The 16,127-nt window shown below is 46.3% G+C and overlaps 1 protein-coding gene across 4 annotated transcripts in view; it reads right to left on the bottom strand.

Annotated features, from left to right (window-relative positions):
* Positions 1-10,376: 10,376 nt before the first annotated feature.
* The window catches only part of LOC143280606 (uncharacterized), a 25,840-nt gene continuing 20,089 nt past the window's right edge, over positions 10,377-16,127 (bottom strand). For all 4 annotated transcript variants that reach the window (XM_076585317.1, XM_076585320.1, XM_076585318.1 and 1 more), the window contains 4 exons: positions 15,404-15,707; positions 14,549-14,767; positions 12,748-12,834; positions 10,377-10,564 (listed from right to left, as the gene is read on the bottom strand). In XM_076585317.1, the coding sequence (XP_076441432.1) occupies positions 10,419-10,564; positions 12,748-12,834; positions 14,549-14,767; positions 15,404-15,707 (756 nt within the window). In that variant the 3' untranslated portion in view covers positions 10,377-10,418. The remainder of the gene's footprint in view (positions 10,565-12,747; positions 12,835-14,548; positions 14,768-15,403; positions 15,708-16,127) is intronic.

Here is a 16,127-nt window from a genome sequence, read left to right on the forward strand (position 1 = left end):
GATGCTCATGAATCTATCTGTGAATGCGCAGATGGCTGAATAGTCCAATCTGCGCACGAAATGTTCGCTGACAGTTGGGGCAGACAAAGACAGGCATACCATTGTCAGGGAGCTTGTTTGCCCGTGACTTTCTGGCCTGCCTCTTCTGAACAGCTGCAGCAGTCCTCTTGGCCTCACATAACTTGGCGCCTTTATGCACAGCAGTGCGCCATTTGTCACGGTCCACTGCAGATTCCTCCCAGGTGTCAGGGTTGATATCAAACGCTTTCAGAGAGACTTTCAGAGTATCTCTGAAGCGCTTCTTCTGACCTCCGTGTGATCTCTTCCCTTGTTGCAGCTCGCCATAGAAGAGCCTTTTGGGCAGCCGATGGTCTGGCATGCGCGCCACGTGTCCAGCCCAGCGAAGCTGGGACTTCATCAGGATGGTGAAGATGCTGGGAAGGGTGGCTTTTGCGAGCACCTCTGTGTCTGGGGTCCTGTCTTGCCACTTGATGTTCAGTAGCTTCCTGAGGCATGTTGTGTGGAAGTGGTTCAGCTTCTTGGCATGCCGTTGGTACACTGTCCAAGTTTCGCAGGCGTACAGTAGTGTGGGGAGAACTACTGCTCTGTAGACCTTTAGCTTGGCCTCAAGACTAATGCCTCTTCTGTTCCAGACATTTGCATTGAGTCTACCAAAAGTTGCGCTTGCTCTTGCAATCCTGACGTTCACTTCATCGTCGATGGTCGCATTTCGTGACAGTGTGCTGCCAAGGTATATGAACCGCTCCACCGCACTGAGTCTCTGACCGTTGACTGTGATGTTGGGCTCAACGTAGGGTTTCCCTGGGGCTGGCTGATGGAGAACTTCAGTTTTCCTCGTGCTGATGGTAAGGCCGAAGTTCCTGCTGGCAGTGGCAAACTTGTCGACGCTGAGTTGCATGTCAGCTTCAGATCCAGCGTTGAGGGCACAATCATCAGCAAAAAGTCTCTGATGATGTCTGTCATGACCTTCGTTTTTGCTTGAAGCCTTCTGAGGTTAAACAGCTTGCCATCTGTTCGGTACTTTAGGCCGATTCCAACATCGCCATCTCTGAAGGCATCAGTAAGCATTGCAGAGAACATGAGGCTGAACAGCGTTGGAGCCAGGACGCAGCCTTGCTTGACACCATTTGTGACAGCAAAAGGAGCAGATGTTTCGCCATTGTCCTGGACTCGAGCCTGCATGCCTTCATGGAATTGGCTGACCAAGGAAATAAATGAGGGCACACGCCAGAAGAGACCCTGCACTGCCGTGGAGTCCCTCTGGCGGTGTTGGCTACGTGCCTGTTCTGATTAACAACACACAGGACACCACCTGGTAACTGACGACAATAATCGTTTTGTGGCGGTGCCAGACCGAGTGAGCGTTCCTATGGAAGTGGGACAGCTACCACGTCTCGCCAACAAGTGATGGCCCAGTGCTGACACGTTCGCCAAAGAAGCGAGAGAATCTGGATGATACGATAAACCGAGGTCCCGTGTGCGACATGCACTCAGCGCACGTCAAAGAACCCACAGCAACAAAAGGATTGCCCCTGGCAAAATTCTAGGAAAAGAAGCAAAAATTGCAGGCAGAATTAAAAAAAAAAAGCAAAAAAAAAAGAACATGGCGCACTCAGTGTAGCGACGCGCTCTCCCTGAAGAGAGCAGCCCGAATTTCACACAGAAATCTGTTGTAACAAAAAGAGTAATGCAATGCAATGCAATGCAATGCAATACAATACAATACAACACAATACAAGATGCCGACATCGAAGACCTTGACAGGAACTTACCACAAACATGGAGGTGGACGGAACAGCCAGCGAAAATAATAAATGATAATAATGATAGTATTTATATAGCGCTGAACCTTGTGCAGAGACAAATCTAAGCGCTTTCACACTGTCACGGACGACATAATGGTTCCGCTGTTTTGTTTTCTTTTGCGTTTACGGAGTGGGTTCGAATCCGTCTCATCCCCTCTTTCTTCTCTCATGGCAGGCGAAGTTGGCGGAGGCTGGTGGGTCGCTGGATTATTTTTAGAGGCGGGTGTGTTGCTTATGTGCGTGCACGATGTTTTCCCTTGGTGGCTGGGCGTTCGAGCGTGGAGAGAGATCGTGTTGTTGTGTCATGTTTTGTATGTTTTATAAGCGTCATGTGCAACTGAACGAGAAAAGATACATAGAAAGCTGAGTGAGCAGAGTGAGCGGAGTTCTAGTACTTCCAATGCTCCTCGCCGGTTTTCCCTATCTTCACTCGAAGGGATTCAGTCCTTGGAGAAGGACGGTGATGGAACCAGCACTTAGTGGCTGCTATTCTTCCCTCTGTAAACGACCGACTTCATGTCCGCCAGATGGGACTGTTCTTCGTTACTCTGTTTTTGTGTCAGCACCCGTTCGTTCATCTACAGAACACTGTGCGTTGACCAGTGGGTGGTTTTGTCCTTAGTCCCGTCAGTGAGTCTCCACAGGTGACAGCATCGTGGTCTGGGGTTCTGCCTGGCGCGTGTCTTCGAGGTGTTGGTGCCTCCTTTCCAGTCATGGTGCAACGTCACGTCGCTCAAAGCAGGAGCATGTGTTCAAGACCTGTTGTTTATGTATTGTTTTTCTTCGTGTTTTATTGTTACGTTTGTATTTTGTCTCCGGTTTGCAGTTGTGACCATACTCCAGTCATTTCTACAATGGTTATTTATTGTGAAAGTTATGAGCCTGTGAAGGGGAGATGAGGTGTCATGTTTTGCTTAAGTGTTATTTGTATACAATGAGTGGAAATGTAAGGAATAAATATTGAAATTTGAAAATTGGGGAGGCGCTACATTTTTATGACATTGTCTGCCTAAGTGGTAGTTTTTTTCAATGGAAGGGGGGTAATATATCTTGCTTTTCACATGCTCAAGACAATTTCATTGGATATTTTAAGGTTTAAGGAGTGCGTCCAACTAGACGCCACGAGTTAAAATCGGGAGTAAATTCATGCTTGTGGAAAAAAGAATACTGCTGTATATGGTAAATGATTTGTATTTATGACATGTGAAACATTGGAAAGAAAGGGAGATAATTGTCTATTTTTACAGCGTCGAAGCGGCGAGGCGTGCGGAAAGATGCGGGCATCCATTGATAAAATAGCAACTATAAACGTATGTTTTTTCTTAATATTTGTAAAAATTTGATCTCTTGAAATATCATTATTCGTCAATGGTTTTGGGTTGCCAATGTGTTTCGATGCGCTCCTCGCTGGTTGCCGCTAGTTTGGTTGAAATTGTAGTTGTAACATGGTGGTTCAGACCACCCGCCTCTCGGTGCCGGCGACGGATCCGCTGAGGGCTCCGCTGACGTTTTCCATACTGAGGGCCTGTCTTCAGTCCTCCAGCGTCAGCAACACTTCTGTGTTCATGTGTCCAGTATTCTAATGTGAACAAACGCAAGACTATCCTGTGCATCTACTTTATTGTATTATTTTTACTTTGTTTTCCAAAGTCTCTTGGTCAGTCGTCGTTCCTGATTGTTTTCATATTTACCTGCGGAGAGAGAGTGAAAGTTGAACTAAAAACCCCATAAAACCATACCTGTTTTGACATTGGTGAGAGTGAGGCTGAGATTCCGTGCCTCTAAGTGGTTGGTGGTTTGGAATGACTGTATGATCTCACTTATCGGTGCCCTTGTGGTACTATGTGGGAAGAATAAGGCTGTTGGGTTTTATCTGTTTGCTCTTTATGATTATACATCTATAAATATAAACATACATTCATTAAATACATTACATAATTTCATTTATGCGTGGGCTTGTGTTGTAGCGTCTGTAGTGGGGTATCTTGGGGCGGTTGCACATCTGCTTTAGCACGCGTGACACACCAGTCATTCACACGCATGCATAACTCTGAAACTGAAGAAAGTGAAGACAAGGAAGAGGCAGGGGAGGGAGGCTATCTTGTGAAGAGGTGGGTCCTAAGGCCAGACTTGAAAGAGCCGAGTGCGGAGACCTGACGAAGTGAAAGAGGAAGTTCATTCCAGATACAACTGAGGTCCAGAGACAGAAAGAACGGCGTCCAATAGTGGAGTGTGAATCTGGGTATGCGTAAAGAGTGGATCCGAAGCCGAATGTAGAAAGCGAGATGGAGTGTAAAGGTGAAGGCAGCCACAAAGATAGGATGAGGCAGATTTGTGAATACATTTATAACATAGAGTGCTGATCTTATACTTTATTCTGTGTGAGACAGGGAGCCAATGGAGATGTTGCAAAATAGGAGTTATGTGCTCAGATCTTTTCTTTCTGAGGAAGAGTCGTGAGAGTAGGATGCAAAAGACCGCGAGAATGGGGACAATGTTTCCATGGTTGATGGTGAACGAGGATGAGAAGAATGACGATGATGTCGAAGACCTTGACAGGGACTAACCAGGTGGACGGAACAGCCAGCGAAAATGACACCTTGAGAGTAGGAGTTATGTTTCTCTGCGTGATGGTGAACGAGGCAGAGGATGACGTCGTTTGCTCATTGTTATCATACAATGTCACAAAGCGAAAGAACCCAACAGTTGCCAGTAACACTTCCTCTCATTTGAACACAGCTTATTAAACATTTGAGTTCAGATATACTCGAATTTGTCTTAATTTAAGAGCATAAAGCTCAGGACTGTAGAACAGATTGGGGACCTGTACAAAACAGAATGTTAATCTAGGTAAGCAGTACTGGGGAGTAGTTTTTATCACGTACAATACCAGAAGTATTGCAATACATTGAGGCCTGTCATGCCAGCGCTCAGCTTATATCACAGACTGACATAAGCTTACAGCTGAGCCAACAGCAAAGTGAGAAGCTGTATGATAAATGGTTTATCCACTGCAATGAGGAGTAATCTATAGCGGTTTAGTCTTTTGTGAAGGACTATGACTCCTAGACTTGGAGGCAAGACTGCACTGGCTTTTAGTGTTGCAGCCTTTGGGGGCGAGCTGACCTTTCGGAATCATCCCAACGCCGACTGTCCTTAACCTTTTTGACCAAGACAGTAGGGGTGTAACTTGGGCAAGACACTCTCACTATAAAGTCAAGCCCAGATAGTCGTGACAGCAGTTACATCCTCTGCTGTTTGATGACCATAGTCGGACAAGACTATCATACGTACATACATTCTGGTTAGTAAACTACGAAGTGCTTCCCAAGGTGATACCAAGGTTTCGTAACTTGAAACGATGGGATTACAAAACGTGACCTGCATGTTGTATTGTATTGTATTGTATTTCTCTTTTTGTCACAACAGATATCTCTGTGTGAAATTCGGGCTGCTCTCCCTAGGGAGAGCGCGTCGCTACAGTGCAGCGCCACCCATTTTTTTCTATTTTTTCCTGCGTGCAGTTTTATTTGTTTTTCCTATCGAAGTGGATTTTTTTACAGACTTTTGCCAGGAACAACCCTTTTGTTGCCGTGGGTTCTTTTACGTGCGCTAAGTGCATGCTGCACACGGGACCTCGGTTTATCGTCTCATCCGAATGACTAGCGTCCAGACCACCACTCAAGGTCTAGTGGAGGGGGAGAAAATATCGGCGGCTGAGCCGTGATTCGAACCAGCGCGCTCAAATTCTCTCTTCCTAGGCGGACGCGTTACCTCTATGCCATCACTAAGACAGAACCATCAGGGTCCAGGGGGCACAGTGGCAGAATCGTTCAGGTCAGACTTCTGGCCCTTTGTTCACCAGTGATCAGGGTTCGAGGCCCTGATTCGACACGGTGTTGTGTCCTTGGGGAAAGGCACTCTGCTCCAACATTCCTCACTCCACCCAGGTGTTAATGGGTACCGGACTTCAGTTTGAAGTTTGAAAGCGGCGGAAGACTGGGCCCCGTCTTCCTATGCCGAACCTTAGACACAGTTAACATGAATTCACTGCCCCTACGGCCGTTAAAGGCAATAGGTCTTTAACCGTATGTCCTACGTGTTCAGTTTTGCCTGTTCTGATTCAACATATTAAGTACACCACCTACATACCTCCCAACCGACAACAACAATCGCTTTGTCGCGGAGCCAGAACCGAGTGAGAGGCCGCACCAGAGTGAAGACCGCCACCATGTCCTTCCAATGACAGTTCCTCGTGAATCTGGCATCTTCAGCATCTGTTGGGAAGATGAACTGTCATCACTGCGTTTCTTCTTATTCTCCAAATCGGTCTGTTGTCTGTTCACTGATTCAGAGACGTTCATTCATACATTACATACGCGGCGCGCACACACACACACACGAACACACGCGCGCGCGCACACACGCACACGCACACGCACACGCACACCCCCCCCCACACACACACACACAAAAACAAACAAACAAAAAAACAAAACAAAAACGATGGGTGTGAATAGTGGGCGAAGGATGCGGGGGAGGGGTATTGAGAAAAAAGAAAACGAAACAATGAAAACAACAAAGAAGCTAACAGCAGCAAAGATCATCTTGCAAGGAACAGTCAGAGGAAGCCGCAGCCGAACGAGAGACAGAAAGAGGTTGGAAGACAACATCCAAGAATGGACAGGAATGACTCTGGGGGAATCCCACAGAGCGGCGAAGGTCAGAGACAGGTGGGGGAGAGCTGGGGTCCCAGTGACATCAACAGAAGTCAAGGGATTGTGACTAGTGACCAACAGTGGAGTGATTAACAAACATCAAAGAGTGGCAACTCTCTCCATACACAAGGTACACGACCTCAGGTCGATGTTGCTTATGCTACAAATTCAGCTAGCACACAGGTAAATAAAAAGTACATTTGAAACAGGAAGCATTTGAATTAAGCTGTGTGCTAGTTGAATTGGTAGTATAAGCAGCATTGACCTGAAGTAGTGCACCTTGTGTATGGAGAGTTACCACTCTGTATTTTTTATTAATCATTCACTCTCCTTGCCTCATCATTCTTTCATGTCAACAGTAAAGTGGATGGGTGCTTGGAGGAAGAGTCATTAGTCAGATTTCCGATATAACATAAATTGCCGTAAGTTACATGTTACAGAAAGGTAGGCTATATCACTTCCAGCAGATAACACTTGTCTTTTTCGTTTAAACCATTACCACAGTCATCTTGTTTAAAACAATATTTCACCTCAGGGATGGGCACAAAAAAAATAAACAAGAGGCAAGGCCTACAAGACTCACTTGTGATACACTTAAAAAAAAATCTAATCGTTAAAATGTGTTCTGTATTTGTTATTATAAAGCTTCGCGTTTAAAAAGAAAAAAGAAGAAAAAAGTCCTAACCAGATTCGAACCCCGCGTGTTCGGGTGAGAAGAAACTGCCTTATTCATTACACTATCGTGGCTCCTTAACTGACGTTCTAAAATTTAACATTTGAACATACTTTTTTAAAGGGCGATAAATCAATTGCGGTATTCGCAGTGAGAACGCTGTTTAAATCATATCTATGCGCAAACCTCATATGTACTATTTCAAAACACACACACACACACACACGCGCGCGTGCACGCACGCACGCACGCGCGCACACGCACACACACACAGCAACGCGTGCGCGCGCACACACACACACACACACACACACACACACACACGCATGCACGCACGCACAGAGCTCTCCTGACACAAACGCACACAGACACACACACAGACACACACAGTTTCAGTTTCTCAAGGAGGCGTCACTGCGTTCGGACTACTCCATACACGCTACACCACATCTACTAGGCAGATGCCTGACCAGCAGCATAACCCAACGCGCTCAGTCAGGCCTGGAGTGCATGCATATATATGTAATTGTGTACCTATCAGAGTGGATTTCTTCGACATAATTTTGCCAGAGGACAACACTCTCGTTGCCATGGGTTCTTTTCCAGTGCGCCAAGTGCGTGCTGCACACGGGACCTAGGTTTATCGTTTCATCCGAATGATTAGACGCTCAGTTCGATTTTCCAGTCAAACTTGGGAGAAAGGTCGAGAGCGGGATTCGAACCAGAGACCCTCACGGACTGTGTATTGGCAGATGAGCGTCTTAACCATTCTGCCACCTTCCTCCTCCACGGACACACACAGACACGCGCGCGCGCACGCACACGCACGCACGCACGCACGCGAGATGCAACATTACACCTGCAGGCCCAATACGATTGGAAAAGATGCGCGCGTGTGTATGTGAATGCATTCGTGCAGGTATGCATATGGTTATGTCCACATGTGTGTGCGTGAACGTAAAGTGTTGGGATTCTCTCTCTCTCTCCATTTATCGTTCTCTGCGTTTGTTTTAACTTCAAAAAGAGCAGCAGCAGCAGCAGTAGTAGCAGTAGCAACAACAGCAGTAGCAGTAGCAACAACAGCAGCAGCAGTAGTAGCAGTAGCAACAACAGCAGCAGCAACAGCAGTTCGGTACGTTGGATCTTTTCTATCCCCCTCAAAAACAACAAAGTTCGAAGCTTTTCATTTTTGTTTAATTGAAACTAAACATCAAACTGAAAATAAACATCAGCATTTATAGTTTCGTCATAAATGTGTCATGGAAAATGAGAATGGCATGAACAATAATAACAAGAACACACAAAAGGAAAAGTAATGTAATGTAGTAATAATGATGATGATAATAATAATAAAAACAACAACAATAATAGCAATACGTATTTATATAGCGCCGAATCTTGTACAGAGACAAATTAAAGCACTTTACACTAGTCATTCACACACTTGCATAATTCTAATTCTCAAAGACGAAAAATAAATCTTGTCACTGTTTTCAATTACTGAAGTATCAGATGCGATCATTTTCAAACGTCACTGGTGATTTTCATTTTGTTATTAAATAAGAAAAAATACAAACCAATCCAAATCAAAAAAAGGAGACGGACCCACATTCAAATCTTTTAATCATAAGAGCAGTTGTCTCTTTACAGGGGTAGAAAAGGAAATCGCACATCAAAGCAAGAAGAATAATGCATGATACATGAGCAGACCGCCTTCAGAAACGTATATATAGAAAAAAGAACAAACTGACATAACATTTTCGGGAGAGAGAGAGAGGGAGGGAGGGAGGGAGAGAGAGAGAGAGACAGACAGACAGAGACAGACAGACAGAGAGAGAGAGAGAGAGAGAGAGAGAGAGACAACGACTGACATTGAAGATTACCATGACTCTCTACATTGCCCTCAAGAGTTCTGGTCTTGTACCGCAAGATTACAACATGCAGTGTTAGTAGTACATGCGGTATTAGTATATGTTTTGTCTTTCAATAAGAAAGCAAAAACTCAGTCTCAAAGATCATATAAAAGTTAATAAAGGTTCCACAGCCTTTTACGGTCATCGAGGCAGTGAATCCATAGCCACTGCGTCTAAGGATCAGCATAGGTAGTCGAGGCTCACTCCTCTCTTTCCGCCGTCAAAATCCTCTCCGACCGAAGGCATGTATCGAGTAAAGTGCCTTTCCCCAAAGGACACACAACGCCATGCCTAAACGGGGGTCTCGAACCCTGGTCATTGGTGAACACTGGGTCCAAAATCCAACGCCAATCCGACTCTGCCATTGCGCCTCATAACATATTCATAAATATATAATTACACATACGTCATATACGATTAAAAAAAGAAAAAGAAAAAAGATGAACAAAGGGTATAAGTTAATGAAGAAATGTTAACCCTGACTGCCGGAGGAGAAACCGCAGAAAGTGTTGTTTCAAGTCATAAATTAATATTCAAAACAATCAGCCCCAAAGTGAGAAAATGGTCCGGAGCTAAACCACTCCTATCAAATGTGAGAAATTTCATCCTTCCAGAGTTATTTCCCTTCTTTTGATGATGTCATCAGTGAGGTGATTATGGACCACGTCTATGGTAATCAAGGGTTTTTCATGTGTTCAAAGGTCCATATATATATATATATATATATATATATATATATATATATATATATATATACACGACACAAGAGCTGAGGCGATAAATGTCAATTACACTGACGGTCAACATGTACAAGAGGAACACAAGGAACATGACTGCAATCTAATATCATAGTTCACAGAATAAGAGAGAGAGAGACAGAGAAACAGAGAGAGACAGAGAAAGACAGAGAAAGACAGAGAAAGAAAGACAGAGACAGAAGAGAGAGAGGGGAGAGAGAGAGAGAGAGAGAGAGAGAGAGAGATAGTTGTCGTAGAAGAAGAAGAAGAAGAGGAGGGGGGAGAGGTGAAGAAGAAGAAGAAGAGGAAGAAGAAGAGGAGGAGGAGGAGCAGGAGGAGGAGGAGGAGGAGGAGGAGAAGGAACAAGAGAACAAGAAGAAACACTATTGTATCTGTCAGTCTCTTGGTCAGCTCAGGCCTCGGTGTTGCCGGCAAGGCTGCAGTCTGGCACCATGTCCAGCCGGAAAGAAGAAGAAGAAGCACATGGATGAGGAGGAACATGAAGACGAAGAAGAAACACTATTGTATCTTCTATCAGTCTCTTGGTCAGCTCAGGCCTTGGTGTTGCCTGCAGGGCTGCAGTCTGGCACCATGTCCAGCCGGGCACTGTGGCTGTGCACGTGAGCCTTGGCCTCCTCAAACAGCCGGTCCACGTGCTCCTGGGGCGTGCACCCCACCCGGAAATAGGAAATCACACCTGGACGATAAATCAGGGGGGTAAAAAAAAAGAAGATACGTCAACAGGTGAAAACCACACCAGGGCTGAGTTGCATTTAATGCATGTGCGATCTTTTAGCCACGCTCAGTTTGCCTAGCATCAAGACAGTTCCTAACTCCACGCCAGTTTCATAGACTTAGGAACATTCTTATTTCAACGCTGAACAAACTAAGTGCTACACGAAAGATCGCTCATGCAACTCATCCCTTGACAATTAGTTAAAAAAAAAAAATTTTAAGCAAAAAAAAAAAAAAAAAAAAAAAAAAAATAGTGAATACCACATCTGGACAATAAACAGGGGGAAAAAAACAGGCAAAACCCACACCTGGATAACAAACAAGGTAAAAACAACAGGTGAAAATCACACCTGGGCAATAAATAAGAAAAAAACAAAAAAACAAACAATAACAGGTGAAAACCGCACTTGGACAGAAAAGAAAAGAAAAATAAAACCCAACAGCAACAGGTGAAAACCACACCTGGAGTTATAAATAAGACCAAAAAAGTAACAGCAGGTGAAAACCACACCTGGATAATGAAAAGCACGTTGGGTTTATGCGTACGTCAGGCATCTGTTACCTTTTTTTTCTCAGCATATGTCGTGTAGCGTATGTGAATCAATCCGCACGCTTTAACACCCCCTAAAAACTGAAACTTTCCATGAAGAAAATGATAAACTGGTGGAGGATATTTTTCTCAACACTTTCATAATTGAATCACATCATAGATGTTGTGCTAGGCAAGCGTGTTTTGATTTTTACCGCGGGCCATTATCATGTCAAAGGAAACTTGCCTTGAGGCAACATGAATTTTGTCTTGAATACAGCCCCTGGGTGGAATCCAGAACCTCGGAGTAAAGTGTTCCTCTTGAACACAACACCGCGCAGTAAAGTGCCTTCCCCTAGAACACAACACCACACAGTAAAGTGCCTTCCCCCAGAACACAACACCACACAGTAAAGTGCCTTCCCCCAGAACACAACACCACGCAGTAAAGTGCCTTCCCCTAGAACACAACACCACACAGTAAAGTGTTCCCCTAGAACACAACACCACACAATAAAGTGTTCCCCTAGAACACAACACCACACAATAAAGTGTTCCCCTAGAACACAACACCACACAGTAAAGTGCCTTCCCCCAGAACACAACACCACACAGTAAAGTGCCTTCCCCCAGAACACAACACCACACAGTAAAGTGCCTTCCCCCAGAACACAACACAATGCAGTAAAGTGCCTTCCCCTAGAACACAACACCACACAGTAAAGTGCCTTCCCCCAGAACACAACACCACACAGTAAAGTGCCTTCCCCTAGAACACAACACCACACAGTAAAGTGCCTTCCCCTAGAACACAACACCACACAGTAAAGTGCCTTCCCCCAGAACACAACACCACACAGTAAAGTGCCTTCCCCTTGAACACAACACAATGCAGTAAAGTGTTCCCCTAGAACACAACACCACACAGTAAAGTGCCTTCCCCTTGAACACAACACAATGCAGTAAAGTGCCTTCCCCCAGAACACAACACCACACAGTAAAGTGCCTTCCCCCAGAACACAACACCACACAGTAAAGTGCCTTCCCCTAGAACACAACACCACACAGTAAAGTGCTTCCCCTAGAACACAACACCACACAGTAAAGTGCCTTCCCCTAGAACACAACACAATGCAGTAAAGTGCCTTCCCCCAGAACACAACACCACACAGTAAAGTGCCTTCCCCCAGAACACAACACCACACAGTAAAGTGCCTTCCCCCAGAACACAACACCACACAGTAAAGTGCCTTCCCCTAGAACACAACACCACACAGTAAAATGCCTTCCCCTTGAACACAACACAATGCAGTAAAGTACCTTCCCCCAGAACACAACACCACGCAGTAAAGTGCCTTCCCCTAGAACACAACACCACACAGTAAAGTGCCTTCCCCTAGAACACAACACCACACAGTAAAGTGCCTTCCCCCAGAACACAACACCACACAGTAAAGTGCCTTCCCCTAGAACACAACACCACGAAGAAACAGTAGCCTCGAACCCTGATCACTGGTGAACAGTGAACTACGAGTCACAACGCAAAACTGATTCTACCACGATGCCTATGGAAATCGCATAAGCATAAAATATTGACTATTCTTGTTACTGATCACCTTCATCGATCTTGGTGCAGTCGACGACAGTGGAGGCCTGTGTTTCGTTGGAATCCCCGTCACACACAACAGCGTCCAGCTTTTCGCCTGTAACAAAAGGAAAAAACAACAACACCACCACTACACTGCTTGTTCGTTCTGTCTTTTCCTGCAATGAATACGAGAGTACGTGATTTCATTCTGTAAGACAATAATGCACACACATGCTCTCTGTCTGTCTGTCTGTCTCTCTATCTTGCAGACAGACGCGAGTGCACACACATGATCATAAACTCACACACACAGACTTTAACTAACATTTGCAAACGCAGGAAACCCGTTTAATTTCAACTCACTCGCAGATTCATCCATCGCACACTTACAGGCTCTTTTCACCCATTTAAAATCAACCACTCTTCCTCCGTCGACGGGCGAAAATAGCTGACTTTCAATGTGAAGGTCCCGGAAAGTCTTAATTTTCTTTTCTCTTTTAATGTCTGCACAGCTGTAAGGGAAGTATGTATGGGTTATTTGTTTACTTTCATTACTTTTGTGTCTTAAAATGTTATGATTTTCTTTATATGATGAGAATGTTTCACTTTATCTTAAAATGTAATTAGTTTTCTTACCTGAATGTTTTATTTTTACTTGATAATTTATATGTGCGTCGTGATCAAGGAAGGATGCGCCAGTTGCTCATTCGTTTTTCGATCTGATTTGTTGATGAGCATATGTCTTTTAAAATGTTATAATTATCTTACTGATTATTTTCCTTTTTTTATAATGATTGAAACATACACGTACGCACACTCGTTCACACGCAGGCTCACACACGCACACACATGCGCGCATGCACATACACACCGGCGCATGCACACTCACACACATGCGCACGCGCGCGTACACGCGCACACACACACAGTTGTTTCACTCTATCTTATAATGGAATACTATCTTACCCAAATGTCTTCCTTTTTACATAATAAATGATGTGTGAGTGGTGAACAGTGAAGGGTGTGTCAGTTATTCGTTTTTCTCTTCTTTTTTATTTTCGCTGACGGGCATATTAATCAATGACTCGCCCCTTCACCCAATCTCCCAGGAGTGCTCCCCTCCCCCCACCCCCTCTGTGGACGTCAGGTAGACCTCTTACCCGGACAGATATCCAGGACTCACCCCCTAGAACTAACAAAACCCTCACCGAACCAAGCCCCAAGCCCGGAACAACTTGACGTTAAAAGGGCAGCACACAAACAGGCTGTTCAACTCAACACTGCCAGTACACGGTCTTTCCGTCTTGCCCTTCCCGTCCTTCACTCCTCTCCCTACCGTCCGACCCCCCCACTCCCCCACTTCCCCTGCACTCCCCCCTCTCCGTCACCCAAACTGACCCAGAGAGTGGATGACTGTGGAGTCTCCCCCCTTCTAACCCCCCCCCCCCCCCCCCACACACACACACACTGACCCATAGAGTCGAAAGCTTCACCCCACTACTGACCGACAGAGGGGGTAACCATGGAAAGCCCCCCCCCCTTGCCCCCCACCCCACGGCTCTGCGATCTCCCACTGACCGAGAGAGTGGATGACCATGGAGTGCCCTCCCCCTTCTCCCCCCCCTCACTGACCCACAGAGTGGATGACCATGGAGTGCCCTCCCCCTTCTCCCACCACCCCTTTTCTCCCCCCCCCCCCACTGACCCAGAGAGTGGATGACCATGGAGTGCCCCCCCTCCTTCTCTCCTCTCCCCCCTCCCCACTGACCGAGAGAGTGGATGACCATGGAGTGCCCCCCCTCTGCCCCCCCCCCCACCCCCACACTGACCGAGAGAGTGGATGACCATGGAGTGGTGGGTGGAGTCCTCCCCCCCACTGGGGTTGGCGGAGGTGAGGGCCACGGGCCCGTGCAGGCTGACGACGTAGCAGAGCACGGAGCAGTCCGGAACACGGATGCAGATGCTTTCCTTGGTGCCCACGTAGCTGGCGGCGTCCCCCAGCCCCAGCCTCTGCAGCCACTGCCCCTTGGGCACCACGCAGCTGATGCCTGGTGGAGTGATAGTGAAGGTTATGATGATGATGATAATGACGATGATGATGATGATGATAATGACGACGACGATGATGATGATGATCCAGCCTCTGCAGCCACTCCCCCTTGGGCACCACGCAGCTGTTGCCTGATGTGGTGATGGTGATGATGGTGACGATGGTTATGATGATGATGACGATGATGATCACGACGATGACGATGATGATGATGACATAATGATGACGTCGATAATGACGATGATGATGATGATGATGATGTTACTACAACTACTACTAAACAACAACAACGACAATAATAATAATAATGATAATAATCATAATCACAATTATAATCATAATTATCATCAACAACATCATAAAAAAAGTTACGATAATAGAATTGGTAATGATGATGATGGTGATGATGATGATGTTGATGATGATGAGAAGAAGAAGAAGCAGAAGAAGAAGAACAACAACAACAGCAACATCAACAATACCACCACTAAACATGTTCATGACCGAAATGGAAAGGACACAAGCCAACCCCCCAAACACTGAAACCAACCCGGAGATGTCCAACAATCCCCCAATACCAACCCACCACCACCCCAACCCCCACCACCACCACCCCACCTACCCGCTTACTCACCCCCCGGGTAGCACCTGGCCATGAAGTCCCAGAGCAGAGCACTGAAGGGAGGGCCGGCATCCCGCAGCTGGTCCAGCGATGCCAGACACAGACAGATGGGCTTCTCGGGGGGCCGCCCCTTCACGTGGTACAGACGGCTGATGGAGGCGGGGCTCCGGCAGGAGGCGGCCAGAGCGTACACCGTGTCCGTGGGCACCGCCACCACGCACCCCTCCCCGAGCATGCGCACCACGCGCCGCAGGTTGGAGGAGCGGCGGGAAGAGAAGAGCGCGCAGGGGATGCCACCCTCGTCCACAACCTTCTCCTGGTATGGCCCCGACAGACACAATGGTTTGTCGTATCTATATTTGTTTGCACATTTTGTACGTACATGTATGATGTATAACAGTCAGTCGTGTCCGACTATGACCATCACAACAGCAGAGGAGGCAACTACTGTCCCGATTATCTGGGCTAGAATTTGATTAAAGTGGAGAGCGTCTTGCCCAAGTTACACCCCAACTCTTTCGGCCAAAGAGGGTTTTGGGGACAGTCAGCATTGGGATGGCTCCCAAAGGCCAACCAGCCCCCATGGCTGCAGCACGAAGAGCCAGTGCAATTTTGCCTCCTTGTTTGAGAGTCATAGTCCTTCACCAAAGACTAAGCTGTAAATGATTTTCCATTGCAATGGAGAAACCATTGAACATACAGCTCTCACTTTGCTGTTGGCCCCGCTGTAAACTTA

Source organism: Babylonia areolata, chromosome 3 (assembly GCF_041734735.1).
Source record: "Babylonia areolata isolate BAREFJ2019XMU chromosome 3, ASM4173473v1, whole genome shotgun sequence".
NCBI classification, from domain to species: domain Eukaryota; kingdom Metazoa; phylum Mollusca; class Gastropoda; order Neogastropoda; family Buccinidae; genus Babylonia; species Babylonia areolata.